Source organism: Halichoerus grypus, chromosome 1, assembly GCF_964656455.1.
Source record: "Halichoerus grypus chromosome 1, mHalGry1.hap1.1, whole genome shotgun sequence".
Classification (NCBI taxonomy): Eukaryota; Metazoa; Chordata; class Mammalia; order Carnivora; family Phocidae; genus Halichoerus; species Halichoerus grypus.
Window position 1 is genome coordinate 191,929,308 of NC_135712.1, and position 21,339 is coordinate 191,950,646.

Consider the following 21,339-nt stretch of genomic DNA (forward strand, 5'->3'; position numbering starts at 1 on the left):
GTTATGTTGCTTTTCTTGAAACATCTCTGCCTCAAAACATTTCTGAAAAGCCTTCATAATAACAGTGATAATGGTAATAAATTATAGCAAACAGTTTAATGTTTACTATGTATCAGGCACTATTCCAAGGGCTTTGCAAGTTATCTCACTTGATCCTTGATTAGGTACTATAATTATCCCCATTTTACTATAGAGAAAACTGAGCACAGAGAGGCTAAGTTACATGCCCAAGGTCACATAGCTAAAGAGAGGAGGTACTGGAATTTGGACCCAGGTAGTGTGATATGAGAGTTGGGCTCTTACCCACTCTCAGTCCTGCTCAATCTCACCCAAACAGATTTGGGCCCTTTTCTGCTTTCATAAGCTCTTGTGTATATATCTTTATTATATTCTTACACTGAAATTTTGGATTTACGTATTGGTGTTCCTAGAAGACTAAGAATTTTATTATTTTTATTATTTTATTATTTATATTTATAAAAGTAGAGAGAGGGGTGCCTGACTTGTTCAGTCAGTAGAGTATGCAACTCTTGATCTTGGGGTTGTGAGTTCAAGCCCCACATTGGGTGGAGAGATTACTTAAAAAAATAAAACCTTGGGGTGCCTGGGTGGCTCGGTCGGTTGGGCAGATGCCTTCGGCTCAGGTCATGATCCTGGGGTCCTGGGATTGAGCCCCGCTTCTGGCTCCCTGCTCAGCGGAGAGCCTGCTTTTCCCTCTCCCTCTGCCTGCCACTCTGCCTGCTTGTGCTCTCTATCGCTCTGTCAAGTAAATAAATAAAATCTTAAAAAAATAATAAAATAAAACCTTAAAAAAACACAAACAGTAGAGAGAATAATGAATCCACATCATTATATCTCTATATCCGCATATACCCATCACTCCAGTTCAACACTTAACCATCTTGTAACACTTGCTCTAATATTCTCTTTGTTTTCTTGTTTTCCTGAAGTACTGTAAAGCAAAACCCACACATCTTGAAATTTTACCTATAAATACTAAAGTAAAATTCTTTTTACAAGGATTTTTTTTTTTTACAGAACCATAATCAGTCTCACACCTAACAAAGTTTTTTGTTTTTTGTTTTGTTTTTATGTTCAGTTAGCTACACCTAACAAAGTTAATTACTATCTTTTTGATCATCAGTTTCTTGAGGACAGAAACCATTTCAGCTCCTGGCTACCTAGTGTACCCTTGGTATATGCTGGAGTTTATTTATTTATTTATTTATTTATTTAAAGATTTTATTTATTTATTTGAGACAGAGAGAATGAGAGAGAGAGAGCACATGAGAGCGGGGAGGGTCAGAGGGAGAAGCAGGCTCCCCGCTGAGCAGGGAGCCCGATGCGGGACTCGATCCAGGGATTCCAGGATCATGACCTGAGCCGAAGGCAGTCGCTTAACCAACTGAGCCACCCAGGCGCCCTATGCTGGAGTTTAATAAATGTTTGCTGTGATTCAAAAGGTTGGTTGTTTTTTTTTTTAAGTTAATAAGAACCATAACATTCATGCTCCAGAAACAGTGACATAAGTAACCATCAGGTCTTCAGGTTGGCCGACACTCTTATTTAATCTGCAATGATTATTTAGACTAAATGATACTAAAGTATTGGCCTGAACCCCTCAGAGCCCTAAATGCAAAACTGTTTTGTCTTTGAATATTGTGTCTGGGGATAACCTGTGTCTGATTTAGCCAGCTCTGAGCTTTCTTGTTCCCACAAGGACTAGACTGAGTGAGAGTGTTCATTGGTAAAGATTTCTTATAAGGAAATATGACACCACCACCAAAAACTAATATACTCTTCAAAGAAATTTTTCGTGGAAATACTCCTGCATGTATGCTAAAATGTATGTACAAAGTATTCATTGCTATAGTGTTTATTATAGTTTAAAAAGTTGGAGAGAACCCTAAGTGCCCATCATCAAGGATATAATTCAATAAATTATGGTTTATCCACCTGATGGAGTGCCAAGCAGCTGTTGAAGAGTGAGGTAGAACTATATGTGCTGACGTGTCATTGTCGACGTTGGGGAGACCCACTGAAGAACAATACATACGTCTGACTCCGTGTGGATAAAAATATGTGTGTGCACATCCACCTATTATATCAAAGTACTTCAAAAAGGCAAGAAGGAGAAGTATAAACTGTTAGTAATGGAAGCCAATAGTAGGTTGGGGAGTAAAAATGGGGTAAATTGAAGGAGGTAATCATATCTTACTCTATGTACTGTGATGTTGAATGGATCTTTGAAAAAAATGCATTTGTGTTTCAGGTGATTTTATATGAAAATTTTAAAATCAAGGGTATGAGCTCAGCAGGGTTTCTGCTTGAGATTCTCTCTCCCTCTGCCCCCTTCCCTCTCTCTTTCTCTCTTTCTAAATAAATAAATCTTAAAAAAAAATAAAGTCAAGAGTGTGATATGTGCAAGGCACTATACTTTACTGAAAAGAATGTTAACTGATTTCAAAATGTAAGAATAAGAAACTGTACTCTTTTGAGATTTGAGAAGAATAAAGGCTGAGGTGTTTTTTAAATGTCATAAATAAAGTGAACTTATTCAACAAAGCTTTATTTATTATCTCCTGTGTGACAGGCACTGTGATGGGTGCTGGGAGAGAGAGAAATGTGTATGAAACTCTCCCAACTCTCCTGAATCACTGAGAAAGATATTATGTGTCTCAAGTAACAACAGTGACAGATGAGGGCCTTAGGAATGACAGAGAGCCACAGCTATGAACTGTTTGTCCAACGTGACTCCAGAGTGTTTTATTCTAAACTCAGGTTTTTAATTTTTCTTATTTAAGTAGAGTTGATATAAAATGTTATATTAGTTTCAGCACACATAAGCTCTGATTTTTAAAACAAGTCCCTCATCTCCCTTCTTATTATATTTTAGTTACAGAATGCCAAAACGTCTTCTAATTTGTGGATTACACTGGAGTGATACATAAGTAGTTCATGAGAAACTGGGAGTACCTTAACACATTAAACAACAAAAATCATAAACCCACAGCATTTACTTTGCCTGTCCAGTTTACAAGTCATCTCTTCCTAGTCCCACCTATCCATCCATCCATTTGTTCACTCATTCAATAAATATTTTATTGAATGTCTACTTTGTCACCGTTCTAGAAGACACTGAAGGTGTAAAGGCAAAAAGTTATTTTATTTTAGAAAACACATTTTAATGTTTAAAAAAATGCAGTCTCAAATAGAACAGTGTAATTCCTATGCAAAAGTGCTTATTGCATTTCACAGACCATGAGCATAATAATTGTATGACTGATTTGTAAAACTCTGCTAAAACATCTAAGACATTGAGCATTTTTCCTGATGTTAATGATTTGGGACTTAATTGAAATACACAATCAGAAAATAAATTGTTAGCAATCCTGAGTAGATTTACAAATTACTAAAACAAAACAAAACAAAACATAAACCTCTCAATTTTTACTTCACCTTGTATATTTAGATGTTTAAAATGTAGACTGTCCAATTTTATAAGTCCTAGAATCTTCTTTTCAATGTCAGTGTGTCAGGCTTTTATTTCTTACATCAAAATAAGTGTTAAAAGATATGGAGGATAGGGGCGCCTGGGTGGTTCAGTCAGTTAAGCGTCTGACTCTTGATTTTGGCTCAGGTCATGATCTCAGGGTTGTGAGATCAAGCCCTGCTTTGGGCTTTGTGCTGGGCATGGAGCCTGCTTAAGAGTCTCTCTTTCTCTCTCTCTCTCAAAAAAAAAAAAACAAAAAAAACCAGATAGGGGTGCCTGGGTGGCTCAGTCGATTAAGCCTCTGCCTTTGGCTCAGGTCATGATCCCAGAGTCCCAGGATCGAGCCCCGCATTGGGCTCCCTGCTCAGCAGGGAGTCTGCTTCTCCTTCTGGCCCTCATCCTGCTCATGCACTCTCTCTCTCAAATAAATAAATAAAATCTTTTAAAAAATAAAAAATAAATAAATAATTTTAAAAAGATATTGAGGATATACCATATTCACTCACAACCTTTTTCTTAACTTATCAGTACCCTTTGATGTTTATATCATGAGATCATTGATGAACATATTACAGTGGCCATTAATTGATAAAGTCAGTAGAATAGGGAATTTGGAGACAAAAAAATTGAGTCAAGGCTCTGCTGCTGGCTAGTTGGTGGCAATTTACAACTGAACTCTCAGTTTCTGTTTTCTCAGCCACAAAAGAGTAGAGGATTTGTGAACGGACTAAATACAAATATTTTTAAATGCCTTAGAAGCTATAAAGCACTACAGATATTTTGTGTTTCTATTCATTATAACATTACTCTAGATAAATAGTATTTATTGGAAACCAATAGTAGACTTATATAAATGGTGGAACACTATTCTCCTGTCAGAAACAAAACAAGAAGGTCTGTTTTCATCATCACTGTTTTCAACACTGTTCTGTACTTCTAGACCAGTGTTGTCCAACAGAACTTTCTGCAATGATGGAAATGTTCTGTCTGCACTGTCCAATATGGTAGCCACTGGCCACATGTGCTATCTAAATTTAAACAACTTACAATAAAATTAAATTTAAAATTCATTTCCTCAGTTGCACTAGTTACATTTCAAGTGCTCATTAGCCACATGTGTCTAGTAGCTACCACACTGGATAGTGCAGATATAGAACATTTACATCACCTTAGAAAATTCTACTGGATTAGAAGTTATTTGATCTACAATTATAATGTTTAATAATTACATATCCATCCATCAATTTATTTTATTTTTTAAATAAATGCATTTTAAAGCAAATTGCAGGCATATATATTTCTCCCCTAAATCCTTCAACATGCATGTCATTAACTACAGTTCAATACTTATTTATGTTTTAATTGATAAAATTTCATGTACAGTGAAGGGAACAAATCTTAAAGAGTACTAATCAATGAGTATTGACAAATGCCTACATCTGTGTAATACAAACCCTAACAAGATCTAGAACATTGCCATAACCCCCCAAATTTCCTGATTCATCCACCTCCACCTCCACTTTCTGATTTTTTTTTAAACAAACTAATTTTGTCTGTTCTTAAACACCACATAAATGAAATCATACTGCAGATATTCTTTTGCATAAGGCTTCTTTGACTTAGCATAATGTGTTTACATCTATCAAGGTTGTTGCATATATCGGTATTATATACCTTTTTATTGCTGAGTTAAAGTCAGTTGTATAACTATGCTATAGTTTGCTTATCCACTTTCCTGTTGATAGACACCTAGTTGCCTGTTTTGGATGTTATGAATAGAGTTTCTATGAATATTCTCATGCAAGTCTTTTTGTGGACATATGTTTATATTTTTCTAAGAATGGAATCGCTGGGACATAACAGGTATATGTTTAGTTGTTTGCTGATAACATATGGAATTAAGTTGATTTTTGTGTATTTACCTTTATTCTATGATTTTGCTAAATATATGATAAAATATTGCTAATTTACTTATTAGTTTTTTTCCCCTACCTTTAAAAATTGTATTTCTGGCTCCACTTATGGTAATAATGAAGTACCTTCTATTGTACCTACCTCCCAAAGATACAAATTATAAACCCTGGACAAACATTTTTTTAATTTTTTTTTTTTTTTTTTAAAGATTTTATTTATTTGACACACAGAGAGAGATAGCAAGGGCAGGAACATAAGCAGGGGGAGTGGGAGAGGGAGAAGCAGGCTTCCAGCCAAGCAGGGAGCCCGAAGCAGGGCTCAATCCCAGGACTCTGGGATCATGACCTGAGCCAAAGGCAGAGACACTTAACGACTGAGCCACCCAGGTGCCCCATGGACAAAATATTTTTAAAAAACTATCCAAAAGTACTGGAAAGTGGCCCCAAACAGGCAGAAACTCAAAAAGAGAAGACATTTAGAAGAGATGAATAGCACTGGGTGAGTTTTTTCCATTTTTATGGTTTTTTTGTCTGAAAGCAGGCACCAGTCAACACCCTGTGGGAGGATCCACAGTCTTAACTGGCTTAAAGAACCAAAGGAGGGAGTTCAGGGCAACCACAGCAGCTAGGAAGTGACAGAGAATTCCTAGGAAGGAAAGAGATAAAAGAAAGGCCCCAAATGCTGCATATAAATTCTGCCCAAAACTCTGGCTGACTTCTGAATTTGGCATGCCTTTGGAAAACACCAAACATCTCAGCTACTAAAATGATTGGGACAAAAATTTCAACTGATGACAACCACAAAGGAGACAGAGTTTAGACACAGTTTGAGCACAGCCTGATAAAACAAATAAACAAAAATCAACATTCTTCAGACAGACAAAATAGAATCCAGAGACTATATCATTTACAGTGTCCAGGATACAATCCAAAATGATTAGACATATGGAGAAACTGGAGAATGTGTCCCCTATTCACAAGAAAATGCAATCAATGGAGACAGACCCTGGGGTGATACAGATGTTGGAATTAGGTGACAAATTTTGAAAACAGTTAATGTAAATATACTCAAGGACATAAGTAAAAATATGCTCATAATGAATGTACAGACAGCATACATCATTGGAGAAATAGTAACTACAAAAGAAAACCAAATGTAATTTCTATTAATGAAAAATAAAATATCAGAAATAAAAAATTCACTGGATAGGCATAATAGTATATAGGAGATGTATAGAGCATACAGGAGATCCCAGGGCCCTGGGATCATGAGCTGAGCCGAAGGCAGATGCTTAACGACTGAGCCACCCAGGTGCCCCTAAAAACTCTTATTCTTTTTTTTTTTTTTTTTAAAGATTTTATTTATTTATTTGACAGAGGGAGAGATAGCTAGAGCAGGAACACAAGCAGGGGGAGTGGGAGAGGGAGAAGCAGGCTTCCTGCCAAGCAGGGAGCCCGATGTGGGACTCGATCCCAGGACCCTGGGATCATGACCTGAGCCGAAGGCAGACGCGTAACGACTGAGCCACCCAGGCACCCTAAAAACTCTTATTCTTAAAGAAACAACAATAGGGGCGCCTGGATGGCTCAATCAGTTAAGTGTCTGACTCTTGATTTTGGCTCGGGTCATGATCTCAGGGTCGTGAGATCGAGCCCTTCGTAGGGCTCTGGCTTCACACTGGGCATGGAGCATGCTTAAGATTCTCTCTCCCTCTGCCCCTCCTTGCTTCCGCTTGCATGTGCTTGCATGCACTTTCTCTCTTTCTTTTTTTTTTTTTTAAGATTTTATTTATTTATTTGACAGAGAGAGAGGGAACACAAGCAGGGGGAGTGGGAGAGGGAGAAGCAGGCTTCCCGCCTGAGCAGGGAGCCCGATGCGGGGCTCGATCCCAAGACCCTGGGATCATGACCTGAGCCGAAGGCAGATGCTTAACAACTGAGCCACCCAGGCGCCTCCTCTCTTTCTAAAAAAAAAAGAAAGTAAATAAAATAAAAATAAATAAATAAATAAATAAAAGAAAGTAAAAAAAGAAACAACAACAACAACAAAATACCCTAATAAAAAAATGGGCAAAGGACATGCTATGGTCTGAATGTGTGTGTCCCGCCAAAATTCATATGTTGCAATCCTAATACCCTGTGTGATGGTATTAGGAGGTGAAGGCTTCTGGGAGGTGATTAGGTCATGAGGGTGGAGCCCTCATGAATAGGATTAGTGTCTTATAAAAGATCCTGGAGAGTTCCCTAGCCCCTTCTGCCATGTGAAGATAAGGAGAAATCTGCCACCTGGAAGAGAGCCCTCACCCAACCATGCCAGTGCCCTGATCACAGACTTCTAGCCTCTAGGACTGTGAGAAATAAGTTTCTTTTGTTTACCAGCCACTCAGTCTGTCGTATATTGTTAGCCTGAACAGACTAAGACAGACATAAAACATCATTTCACAAAAGAGAACATATACTGGCCAATAAACATATGAAGAAAGAAATCCCCAACTTTTCTTGAAGGAATGCAAAAAGAAACAATAAGATTCTTTCATCCAGTATGAGCAACCACTGTTTTTGGACGCTAGGGAGTGAACAAAACAGACAAAATCCTAGAGATAGGAAACAGACAATAGAAAACAAACATAATATAATAAGGCAAAAGGTAGTAAATGGGAAAAGTTGAAATTTTGTTTATTCCTCTCAGTGAGTTTATCACTCTCTGAAATGACCTTGTTCATTACTGGGATCCAGCACCTAGAACAGTGTCTGGCACGTAGTAAGTTGAATGACTATATGAGAAAATGTTTTCTGACATTTTTAGAGAAATTCTTTCCTACCTTTTATTTTCATCTACCATCCATATATAATGGTATTATGTAAGTCCAGATAAAGTCAACACAGACAGAGTAAAGATATTGGAATGTTATTGGTGATCAAGAAGAAGTTGGGGACTAGAGTTGTGTAAGCATCATTGTCACCCGCGCCTCGAGGGCACCAATCTGTGGGAGTAAGGATCTCAGGATCTCCCCCTCTTGCACTGATGAGCCAGCCTACCTGCCTCACCTATTTCCTTTTTTCCATTCTTATCACCAGTTAACATATGAGATAATTTACTCATTTATAATTACTGTTATAAGTATTGTTTGCTCCCCACCCTCACCTCACCCCATACCATTTTGAGTTTCATGAAGGCAAGGATCCTATTCTGTTATTTCTGGTACTGAATAGATACTCAACCAACAGTGCAATGAATGGATGAATGAATGAATGTCTCAAAAGAAAGAAAGGAATCTGGGAAGGTCTTGAATTCTTGCTCTTCCTCCAAGTCTTCCCAGGGTAAGGTCACCCCCTCCTTTGCACAGTCTACATTCCAAGACACTAGAGACAAAACCTCCATGAGGCATAAATATTTACTGGTTTGTTCATTCTTAGAATGGCTTTACACCTATATTTATACACCCATCCTTCTGTGTGCCCGTTGATGTTTTGTATGTGAACTCTTTGTTCGTTCTAGAGGTTGCTTAAGGAGGAATTTAACTTAATATTTGTGACATCATGATAGGACAAAATCAGATGAAGTTGAGCTCCATCCTGTAGAGGCTATTTCCTCTATAAGTGGAGACTACTTTTCCTCTTCCCTGAAGAAAAATCTGGTAGTTGTTTAAATACTGGATAAAGTTGAGCTCTTAAATTTATCATCAAGAAGGTACTGGAAAAAGGGGGGGGGGCAACAGAATACAAGAGCAGTAAAAGTACCACACGTTTGGAGGGAGTACCTACTTCAAAATTTTCCCAATTAGCCGCTATCTTTCTCTCTTACTTTCGAGTTTTCTTAGGGTGATGAAATGAAAATATTCTGTTCTTGGTTATTTTTCACAAATCTTATTGTCTTCATGAAAACTTCCCAGCCCCTCAAAAAATCAACGGAGGGAAATTCTTTAAAAAATACAGTAAATCATGTTCTTGTCTTTGAAACAACTATGGTAGGAAGAGAAATTCTTCCCTTTAGTTTGAAGAGTCATGCTTTTAAGTTGCTTGGTGGTGGTTACATCTGATCTTCATATAAACTTGTATCTCTCTCGTTTAAAAGAAAAGATGAAAGAATGGAATTAGCTCATTAATTATTTAAAATACTTGGTGCAACTGTTCCTTATGAATTAATGCAGGCACTTGGAAGACAATTACACTCAGTGTTAATAACATTGCCAACCTTTTCCAGTATGCTGCACTCCAAATACTATTGTGTTTTCATCGACAACATTCACTATTACATATGCATATGAAAAACAGGCATTTTCATCGGAATTACCGTAATAGCATTAAGAGATTATTATTTTTTCCAATTTCCTTGGAAGAAAATTCACTCAAATTAGATTATTTATTACTTGACTGCTCTCCTATCTTGCCTGTATGTTTAGGTAACTGGAGTCCATGAAAGTATAAACTTCAGAATAAAAGGCGTGATTTTATACATTAATGATTTCAAATAAAAGAGGAGTGCTAGTTTGTGCATCACTTCTTCCGAGAAAGTTAAGTCTGTGCTCTGCTTAGGAGAGATAACACTTTTTGTCCCTGTAGGTGGCCCCCCTGGTGTAGCCATTAGTTGCTAATTACTTGCAAACAAATAAACAATTAACTCCTCAAGCTGCTGGCTGGGCGAGTGTTCATTGACATGCTAAAACTTTCTAAAACAGGATTTTAATTCGTGACGTTCTAAATCCAGCCCCCTTGTCTGTGGAGCCAAAAGGTGAACTGCAGGAAGATCCCAGCCCTGTACACATGGGGTAGAGCCAGCCAGGAGGCAGGAGAGGCCAGAGCTGTCGTTCTGGGCAGCCCACTCGAGGATGGCTCCCAGTCTTCCGGAAAGCGCTCGGCTTGGGGAAGGCAAACCCTCGCCTTGCTCCTTTTCAATTGAGAGCATTTTAGGATTGGACCAGAAGAAAGACTGTGTTCCTTCAGTGAAACACCACAGACCGTGGGCAGACACCTGCCGCTCCTCAGGTACGCCACAATTTGTTTGTTTGTTTGTTTGTTTAATTCTTTGTTGTTTTCGTCTGCAGTCTTTATTTTGCCCTTTATTCCATACTACATCGAGTTGGAGAAAAACTGCAATTTCATCGAATTATATAACTGAAGTATCCGGGACTTTTAATGCCTCCCGATGAGTTCCATAGGAAATAAAAAAGAATATCAGCCTCAGACCCAAGCGGGTATAAAGTTCATTCACAGGAAATGCCAAGAAGCTGCATTTATTTCAACAGGTCACTTTTATTTGACACATCACATATTCTATGTTTTCGCTGAAAAATAAATGACATTCAGAGATCAAAATGTTCTCTAGCACCAAGGCAGGATCTTTATTTTTGTTTGCTTTTTGGTTTTGGTTGATGAGAGGTCAGTTCTTTTGTGAAACCCAGAAGAATTCCAGTAGGAAAATTAAAGACAATTTCCTGATATTACTTCTTCTAGAACTTTGTGGAATACAGGATTGAACATCTAAGATGGAGTGTATTTTTCTGTTTTGTGTGTGTGTGTGTGTTTTTAAAACAGTCTCAGGAACCGATTTATTTCTTCATTGCAGGGGGTTTCTAATTATTTTTCTGTTTTTAGGGAAAGATGTTAACCTATGTGTGCATATCCCGAGCCTTCCTAATGGGGTCTCATTCCCTTGTACTGTGGATCACCCAGTACCAGAAGAAAGATTTTTGAAATACGAAAATTACTTTTCAGCCTCAGAAAGACTGTCTTTGAAAAGAGAGCTGAGTTGGTATAGAGGCCGGAGACCCAGAACTGCTTTTACTCAAAACCAGGTGGGAAGTTTTTTTCAACTAGTAATGATAATATAAAGGCTTTAACTGACACCCTATTGAGCAAAAGCCCAATCACTTTGGGGTCGCAGTTTAGAAGCCTTGTTAATGAAACAATAGACTGTACGGAGTTGTTGTTTTTTTTAAAAAAAAAGTTTCTGGATAGTCACTTTTTTAAAAAGGCATACATAAATTAATTGCCTAAGATCTAAATGCAATTATATGTAAGTTAAAGTCCATTTTATGATGACATACCAAATATCAACATTTTATGTAACTATTTCCTTATTCTTAGATTGAAGTGTTGGAAAACGTCTTTAGAGTTAACTGCTACCCGGGCATTGATATCAGAGAAGACTTAGCTCGAAAATTGAATCTAGAGGAAGACAGAATCCAGGTAATTTTCAAATTTAGTTGTTACTTGTGATGATTGAAATGTTAAGAATAATAAAATAATGTTTCTGAGATCTATTTTATTTTTCCTTAATTTTAGATCTGGTTCCAAAATCGGCGTGCAAAGCTGAAAAGGTCCCATAGAGAATCACAGTTTCTAATGGCGAAAAAAAATTTCAACACAAATCTCCTGGAATAGATAGAAACTAAATACGTGAGATTATCTTACAATCGCAGAACATGAAGAATCAATGGAAATATCAAGTGTTAAAAACGTGATGTTTTCTTTTCTGCATTTAATCTAAGTGTTGTCATTTTTTCCCTAAAATATATTGTAAATATTTACTGTTATAACATGGTACCTATTATACTTGGCACTTTTAGTTACAATAAAGGCCTTTCCTATATATTTTAATAAAATTTTCATAAAAAGCCAGCTATTTTTTAAGTGAGCAAATTTAATCTAATTAGTTCGCTAAAACTCATGACTAGGTGATTCCACAAGCTGGATTCAATTTGCAAAATAACTCAAGTAAAATAATCTGAAGAACAGCACAAAGATCTGATCTGTTTCAATTACTTTTCTTCAAGTGCATTTTGAAACATGATTATTAGTTTCTCTTAATTTCTGGCATGAAGCAGTGAAAATTTCTCACCATCAATACAAATCCTTCTAGCATGCTAGTTTCAAGTTTGTTTGTTTTTTTTAAGCAAAATCACAATGGCAAGGTAGAGATAGAAAGGTATCAGTTGTCATATTCATATATATTATATTGCAAAAAGACTCAAACTGGAAGTAAATGCAAAATTTTAAAATATTTCCTAGTTATTTAATGTTGTGTTTTCCTTTCATTCATTAAAGTAATAATGATCATCTGGCTTGTATCTATTTCTAGTTTAGTGATTTCCAATCAACTGCATATTTTGTTATTACAGTAAATCGTCGACGGAGAAGGTAGGGTAACTGAGCTGCCCTTTGTATGTGCTGTGACATAGTTGCTGGAAATAATCAGGGCACTTTTTTGGGACAAAAACTATGTATTTTCCTTGCATTTGCCATTGTACCTGCCAATTAAAGATGAGAACAGGTAAGATGCATCACAAGAAGGAAATCCTACCACTGGATGTCTGGTTATTTGTTTTCTAGTTAATTAGTGGAAGGCCCAAGTGGCTATTCTTTTTGAGATGTTTGCTTGAGGACTTTGACTTGGTCTCCTGGAAACTGTATTTCAGCTGTGCGCATTGAGTTGAATTCTCCCTTCCCTTTATCTTTCCTGCTCCTCTATCCTCTTCTCTCCCAGTTTAAGGTTCTTGTGGAATTACTGAATCTCTACCCACTATATACATTTTTGTTTACTTGTTTGTTTGCATGAGAAAGAGGAGGAGTTTGCATCTTACCACTGAGGAAAAGCGATGTGACTCAGATTTTAGAGCTTGTAAAAAATCATTTGGGGAGATAGAGAGCTCTGTGTTGCAACTGCTGACCAGCAATAGACTGGTTGTATTCTGTTCCACGATTGCTGAGATGGAGAGCGAGGAGGAAAAGAACAGTAGGGCAGCAAACGGAAAACCAGAGTCACTAAATGTTTTCCGAGGATATCTACTGTCAGACTGGGCCATTTTTTCCAATATAAAGAGCTGCTTTCACGAATATAAAATTTGAAGCACTATTTATGAAATATGTTAGTAAAAATTCGTCCACCAGGAGCTTTCTTTGCTCTTCATTAGGTGAGTGAAGTTATATTAAGTTGGAGGACTGGAAGTCACCAGGAGCCGGTGGGAGGGGAAAGTATCATGTGATGGATAGGCTTCTTCAAATAGTCTTTTATTTTTATCTCCAAGGTCATATTTACATATTGTAAACAAGTCAAGTAGTATAGAAATAGAGGCAACTCTCCCTCAAACCTCATCCTTCACAGATAACCATCATTAAGCATTTCTATCAATCTTTTTGTATATGAAAGCATGTACATATGCACACATATGTACGTGCACGTGTATATATTTGTTGGTTTTGATGTTGTTATTTTCTTAAATGTCATCACATTTGACATTCTGTGCATCTTTCTGACATCTTGCCATGTCAGACATCTAACTATTTCCTTTCTAATGTTTGCTTAGTTTAGGATAGGATTTTAAGTCCTGTACATAACAAGCTATTCCACAATATTAATATTTAGGTATTCTTGAAGTAGTAATTTTCACAAATTTCCATTTTTCAGAGAGTCATCATAGTTTATCTAGAATTTATCTGAAATTGAACCTAACCTCTAAATTTCTGAGGAGTGGGAGGATTCTGTATAAAATGATAGACTTTGGAAAAAAATGAAACAACATTACAAACAACTAGTAATGCACTTAAATTTGTTTTTTAGTTATAAAAACTGATCATACCTATAAAAAGTATGGGGAGGAAAGAAGCATAGTAACTCTAGAATAACATCATCTCAGTATTTTCCAGTGACAATTTAACGTAACTGATTTATGTGAGTCTAAAATCCAATTTTATCTATAATTGAAATAAGTTGTGTTTACAACTGAAGTTATATATTTATAACTGAAATCATTTATAATGGAAATGATGCATCTATAACAAACAAATAACATTTGGAAGTCAGAAAAAACTTAAATAATACTAGAATTTTTTTTTATTTAAAGATTTTATTTATTTATTTGACAGAGAGAAAGACAGCGAGAGAGGGAACAGAAGCAGGGGGAGTGGGAGAGGGAGAAGCAGGCCTCCTGCCGAGCAGGGAGCCTGATGCAGGGCTCGATCCCAGGACCCTGGGATCATGACCTGAGCTGAAGGGAGACACTCAACGACCGAGCCACCCAGGCGCCCCAAATAATACTAGAATTTGTGATATTAAGGAAGTAACTATGGGGGCACCTGGGTGGCTCAGTTGGTTAAGCAACTGCCTTCGACTCAGGTCATGATCCTGGAGTCCCGGGATCAAGTCCCGCGTCGGGCTCCCTGCTCAGCAGGGAGTCTGCTTCTCCCTCTGACCCTCCTCCCTCTCATGCGCTCTCTCTCTATCTCATTCTCTCTCTCAAATAAATAAATAAAATCTTTAAAAAAAAAAAAGAAGTAACTATGAATGCAATATGCACATGCTTTTATATTTTCAACCTAACATCATTAAATATTGTAAAGTGAGTCTGTAATATATAAGAATATTCAAGAAACTAGATCATATGTAAGATCATTAGTGTATTTCCCAAAATCATTTCCAAAACTTAAAAAATAGAGGCTGATCTTGTTAAAGGAAATAATGAGTCAGTAACTTTTTTTTAGCAATTACAACTGTTAGTCATTTGGAATGACTATAATGATATTCAGGGAAAAAAACTGGACTTTAACTTTGAGGAAAAAGCAAGCAAGATGGAAATGGAAATGAAAACCCAAGATAGAATTATCTTTCCCCCAAAACACACAGGCTCTAATCCACAGCTTATCTCTGCTCCTGGTAATTCCAAGCCATTGTCTCCATTAAGGCCCAGGACAAGGTGAACAGTAGTAACAAATCAAACTAATGCAGTCAGGCTAATACCTAGAGCGTCTCTATTATCTGACGACTGCCTAAATAAGGTTATTTGGTCTCCTGTAATGGTATTTGTCTCTTGTGAAGGCAGCCAGACAAAGCCCATGGCTAGAGAGTGCTGGTGGAAACAATGGCTGTGTGTGCTGGTGGTCACCTTTTGAGTTAATCAGTGTTAATAGCTGCTTTCACTCCCTGCATCTTATCACACATCGCACAAATAGCATAAATCCCCCATTACAGAACCCAACACACAGCATCAACCCGGGGCCTTGCCTTTACTTCCAAAGGCAGGAATCTGGGTGCTAGTCCTTTTAGTTGATGTGGAACACAAATCAAAGTATGACACGGCAACTTGGCTATCTTCATTTCACTGAGCCCCATGAGACTGAACACCCTTTATGTACCTTCGGCTAAATTTAAAGCTCATTTTAAATATTCTGTCTCCTGCTGGGGGAGCAGTCCACAGGAGCCGAGCAGCCAAGGAAGCTCTGGATGGCTCCCTCCTCTCCACAACTCATTAGTCTCACTCCTTCCCACTTTTCCTCTCTCTTGTTTTCTTATTCCCACCCTTTTCCTTTTCCCCAGCGAATGCCTTGGGAAACTTGTTGGTGTCAACAAGAATTATTGAGTCCCACAAATGAACCTCCAGCCTAAACAGTTTATTGCTTACCTTCCATCTAGTAAAGAGTTCCCAACATTTAGGAACTTCATGTCTGTTCTCTCCTTCCAGGCATCTTCGGATGGCCCACTGGGCATCTCCTTTATTTAGCATTTTATGACTGGGTGATTTCAGTGAAGCAAATGATACCATAGTTTGTGCTCTACTTACCACATTGTAAGTTTGCAAAGAAACATGCACCTGTTATAGCTGGTGTTGGTCAAGAAATTGACTAACTGATTTTGTAGGGCACAACCCCTATTTGATGGTGTGTGGAGCCATCAACACTGCTCTTCCTTGAGCTCTCTAGTTCAGTCAAGTCATCAGTCAAAAAGTACTCATTGGGGGTGCCTGGGTGGCTCAGTTGTTAAGCATCTGCCTTTGGCTCAGGTCATGATCCCAGGGTCCTGGGATCGAGCCCCGCTTCGGGTTCCCTGCTCAGCAGGAAGCCTGCTTCTCCCTCTCCCACTCCCTCTGCTTGTGTTCCCTCTCTCCCTGTGTCTCTCTCTATCAAATAAATAAATAAAATCTTTAAAAAAAAAAAATCTAAAAAAAAGTAGTCCCTGGAGGCAGCCTAGCAATGTACTCAAGAGGTCGGGCTAAAGTCTGGTCACCTGGGTTCAAACCCCAATAGGTATTTGACTCTGGGCCAGTTATTCAACCTTTTTGAGCCTTGGTTTCCTCATCTATAAAATGGGAATAAAAAAGGACCTATTTCATAGAATCACTGGGGGACCGAAATGAGATAATGGATAAGGCTTAGACTAACGCCTGGCACATATAAAACACTCAGAAAATGTTCACTCTTATTATAATAATGTGCTGGGGAATATAGAAGTAGTAAAGAAAGTTGCCTAGAACAGTGTTGTCATGTCTGGAATATCATGTGGCATATAGTGGGTTCTCAATCAGCAGTCAGAGAACAAATGAAAACAGTTCTTGGTCTCTAGGAGCTCACCATATGGTGGAGGGAAACTGTTGAACTGTTTAACAGTTATTCAACAAATATTTGTTCAGTGTCTGCCATGAGCCAGTCACTCTGTGAGACTCTGCGGATGGAATGGTGAACAAGTTAAACAAGGTTTCTGCTGTTTTGGGACTTACTACACCCAATGTCTAACAAAGTCATGGCAAATAGTTGACCTATAATAGATGGTGAATGAATGAATGAATGAATGAAATAGTAAGAAAATAACACATGGAAGCATATAATTTTTTTTACATTTTTTTATTATGTTATGTTAATCACCATATATTACATCATTAGTTTTTGATGTAGTGTTCCATGATTCATTGTTTGCACATAACACCCACTGCTCCATGCAGAACGTGCCCTCTTTAATATCCATCACCAGGCTAACCCATCCCCCCACCCCCCTCCCCTCTAGAACCCTCAGTTTGTTTTTCATAGTCCATAGTCTCTCATGGTTCGTCTCCCCCTCCAATTTCCCCCCCTTCATTCTTCCCCTCCTGCTATCTTCTTCTTCTTTTTTTTTTTTTTTCTTTTAACATACACTGTATTATTTGTTTCAGAGGTACAGGTCTGTGATTCAACAGTCTTATACAATTCACAGCACTCACCATAGCACATACCCTCCCCAGTGTCTATCACCCAGCCACCCCATCTCTCCCACCCCCCACCACTCCAGCAACCCTCAGTTTGTTTCCTGAGATTAAGAATTCCTCATATCAGTGAGGTCATAGGATACATGTCTTTTTCTGATTGACTCATTTCACTCAGCATAAAACCCTCCAGTTCCATCCACATCATTGCAAATGGCAAGATTTCATTCCTTTTGATGGCTGCATAATATTCCATTGTATATATATAACACATTGGAAGCATATAATTAAGGTCTAAATTAATACGTGCAAATGGTTACGACTACTGTAAGCTATCGGAGGGGATGGATCAGAGACCAGCTCTCAACTTGTTGCCACTACATGAATAGATCTGGGAAAAGGCTAAGGCTTGATGTGGGCAGGAGCTGGGTGTTGGTAGGAAGGTGTTCCAAGTGAGGAACACACGTGAGAAGACTCAGAAGGGGAAAGCAAGAATGGGGGCCTCCCTACGGTGGTGAGTGCCTGTTGGCAGGGCCAGCCTTGTGAGCATGCAACCCCTACAGTTACACCAGCGCCCTGGGCTCGGAATGCTGCTGGCATTTTGAAATTCTTAATAATTTTTAACCAAGTGGCCCCACATTTTTAATTTGCACTGAGCCCCCCAAATTATGTAGCCAGACCTTCCTGTTGGGGGTGGATACAGATTATGGAAAACCTTTGAAAAAGGCCAAGGAAGTAAAACGATGTGGTGGGAAATAGCGAGCCATGTTTACTTACTAAACTAGGGTTGCCGCATGGTTTAGGAAGACAGAAGCAGGATTTAGGGTGAAAGAAAAGCCTGGATTGAGGGGATCAACCTACCTGTAGTTGTAGTATGTGTTTTTGAAGTTGTTGATGGCCTGGGTGAGGGTAGGGGCAAGGGAGATGGGAAGAAAAGTAGAGATTATAGAGACAGGAGGGAAATTCGGCAACTATGTGGGGAAAGGAGAGGACAGTGAATTAGTGCTGAAAGCTTTGGGACATTTGAAAATTACTAAATATGCAAGAACTGGATTGTGTTTGGTCCCGCAACTTACACACTCAGGCAGGGGACTTTACTTACCTGTTTCTATTTCTCTTACTGCTGATACTATCATGAGAAAAGTTTTCCTTAGCAATTTGCAAGTTAATCCCTGCAGATAATAATTTTGCAACTAAGGGGCACCTGGGTGGTTCAGTAGGTTAAGCGTCTGCCTTCAGTTCAGGTCATGATCCCAGGGTCCTGGGATCGAGCCCCACGTCGGACTCCCTGCACACTGGGGAGCCTGCTTCTCCCTCTCCTTCCTGCTCATGTGCTCTCTCGCTATCTCTGTCTCTCTCAAATAAATAAATAAAAACCTTAAAAAAAAAATTTTGCAACTAATAATCATCCTTACAAGTCATAACAATAACCATGCTAACAACATTTTCTGATGATCTACACTTCTTTGATTGCTACATGGTTTTTCCACTTTGTTCTAGCTTCCAAATAGGGCTCTAAAGCTTTTTTTTTTTTTAAGATTTTTTATTTATTTTTTTGACAGAGACAGAGTGAGAGAGGGAACACAAGCAGGGGGAGTAGGAGAGGGAGAACAGGCTTCCCATGGAGCAGGGAGCCTGATGGGGGGCTTGATCCCAAGACGCTGGGATCATGACCTGAGCCGAAGGCAGACGTTTAATGACTGAGCCACCCAGATGCCCCTCTAAAGCTTTCAAACATTTGAAAATTACTATCACCAGGAGATGTACATTAGAGAAAAATGTTAGAACTATTTTAACAAGGCAGAGAATTTCTAAAAAATGGGATCCAAAATGACTATTCACATGTCTGTATGTTAGATGTAATAGGCATAGAAATTGAAATTTGGGGAAAATTTTACTTTTTTGATGAATTATCTCAAAAAATTCAAACCAGTGGTTAGGGCACCTGGGTGGCTCCATCCGTTAAGCATTAGACTCTTGATTTCCACTCAGGTCATGATCTCAGCCTCATGAGATGGAGCCCCTTGTTGAGCTCTGCACTGGGCGTGGAGCCTACTTAGAATTCTTTCTCTCCCTCTGCCCCTCCTCACCTCTAAAAAATTCAAACCATACTCAGGAAAATAAATAACAAAGCTCTTAAGTGCTTTTAAAGATGACACTGCTTTTTTGCACTATTACTACAAAAATGAAGATCTTTTTTTAAATTTTTTTGATTTTTAATTTTTAATTTTTAAAAAATATTTTATTTATTTATTTGACAGAGAGAGAGAGCACAAGGAGGGGAAGTGGCAGGCAGAGGGAGAAGCAGGCCTCCTGCAGAGCAGGAAGACTGATGCGGGGCTCAGTCCCAGGACCCTGGGATCATGACCTGAGCCGAAGGCAGCCGCTTAACTGACCGAGCCCCCCAGGTGCCTCTTTCTTTTTTTTATAGATTTTATTTATTTATTTGAGAGAAAGCGTGCACGAGCCGGGGGGAGGGGCAGGGGCAGAGGGAGAAGCAGACTCCCCACTGAGCAGGGAGCCCGGACACATGGGGCTCAATCCCAGGACCCTGGGATCATGACCCAAGCCAAAGTCAGACACTTAACTGACTGAGCCACCCAGGCACCCCAAAAATGAAAATCTTTTAATTGTTGCTTGTTTTACCTCATCCTGACTGAGTAAAATCACTTTTAAAAATACTTTTGCTAATTTTGTAGAAGAAAATTGGTTTCTCTTTATTTCAACTTGATTTTTGAGACTAAACTTTTGCCATGTTAATTGATAACCTTATCTTCTCATTTGGTCAATCCTACTTCACTTATTTCTTTCTTGGCAGCCTGTGGTTTGTTGAGTCATTGTTCATAATTTTTTGTGCCCTCCATATTTTAAAATCATACATCCATGTCCTATGCCATGTGGCTTTGCAGTACCACCCATTACTGAGGGCAGAGTTTATCTGCCCACTCCACTGATGTTGGGTTTGGTCATGTGATTTCCTTTAGCCAATAGAATGTGGACAGAAGTGATGCTGTACCAGTTCCAGGAGGAGACCTCAAGAGACATTATATCCTTCCCCTTGCTCACTTACTCTTCTGCTATTGCCGGAAGAGCATACCCTGAATGCCTACTGCCCCTTCAGGCTGGGCTCCAAAAATTGAGAAACATGAAACAGACCTGAACCCAAACTGCAGTCTGGAGCCAAGCCCAGCCAAACCCGCACATTCTTCCAAATCCCAGGCCTGTGAGAGAATTTTTAACCACTGAGTTTGAAGGGTTATAAAAACAGCACCACTGGGGCTCCTGGGTGGGTCAGTTGGGTAAGCGTCTGACTCTTGATTTTGGCTCAGGTCATGATCTCGGAGTCATGGAATCGAGCCCTGTATCAGGCTCTGTGCTTAGTGCAGAGTCTGCTGGAGATTATCTCCCTTTCCTTCTCCCTCTCCCTCTGCTCCTCCCCCTGCTCGCACTCTCTCTCTCTCTGAAATAAATAAATAAAATCTTTTAAAAAAACCAACCCCATTGTAGCAATATAGTCTTATAGTTTTTCTTACTGATTTTTTTTAAAGATTTTTTAATTTATTTATTTGAGAGACAGAGAATGAGAGAGAGAGCACATGAGAGGGGAGAGGGACCCTCTCCCCTCTCATGTGCTCTCTCTCTCATTCGACACAGGAGTTCGACACGGAACTCGATCAGGGACTCCAGGATCATGACCTGAGCAGAAGGCAGGGAGTTCGACACGGAACTCGATCCAGGGACTCCAGGATCATGACCTGAGCAGAAGACAGTCGCTTAACCAACTGAGCCACCCAGGCGCCCCTTTCTTACCGATTTATATCAGTTCCTTATATGGTAAACATTTGATTACCATAGTTTGACTCATAATTTCTTAACATTTACCTTTTAATTTTATAATTTTTGCATATAGAAATTAAAATATTTTTAGACAAATCTCAATCTTTCCCTTTATGTTTTTTTCTGCTCCTTTATCTGACAACTTCCC

The 21,339-nt window shown here is 38.7% G+C and overlaps 1 protein-coding gene across 1 annotated transcript; it reads left to right on the forward strand.

The window, feature by feature from the left end:
* The first annotated feature begins 10,235 nt into the window (after positions 1 to 10,235).
* On the forward strand, positions 10,236 to 11,958 carry HESX1 (HESX homeobox 1). Its single transcript, XM_078061605.1, has 4 exons — positions 10,236 to 10,392; positions 11,002 to 11,201; positions 11,494 to 11,595; positions 11,692 to 11,958. The coding sequence occupies exons 1-4, from the start codon at positions 10,236 to 10,238 to the stop codon at positions 11,788 to 11,790; spliced, it is 558 nt and encodes a 185-aa protein (XP_077917731.1). The 3' UTR covers positions 11,791 to 11,958.
* Positions 11,959 to 21,339: the final 9,381 nt, after the last annotated feature.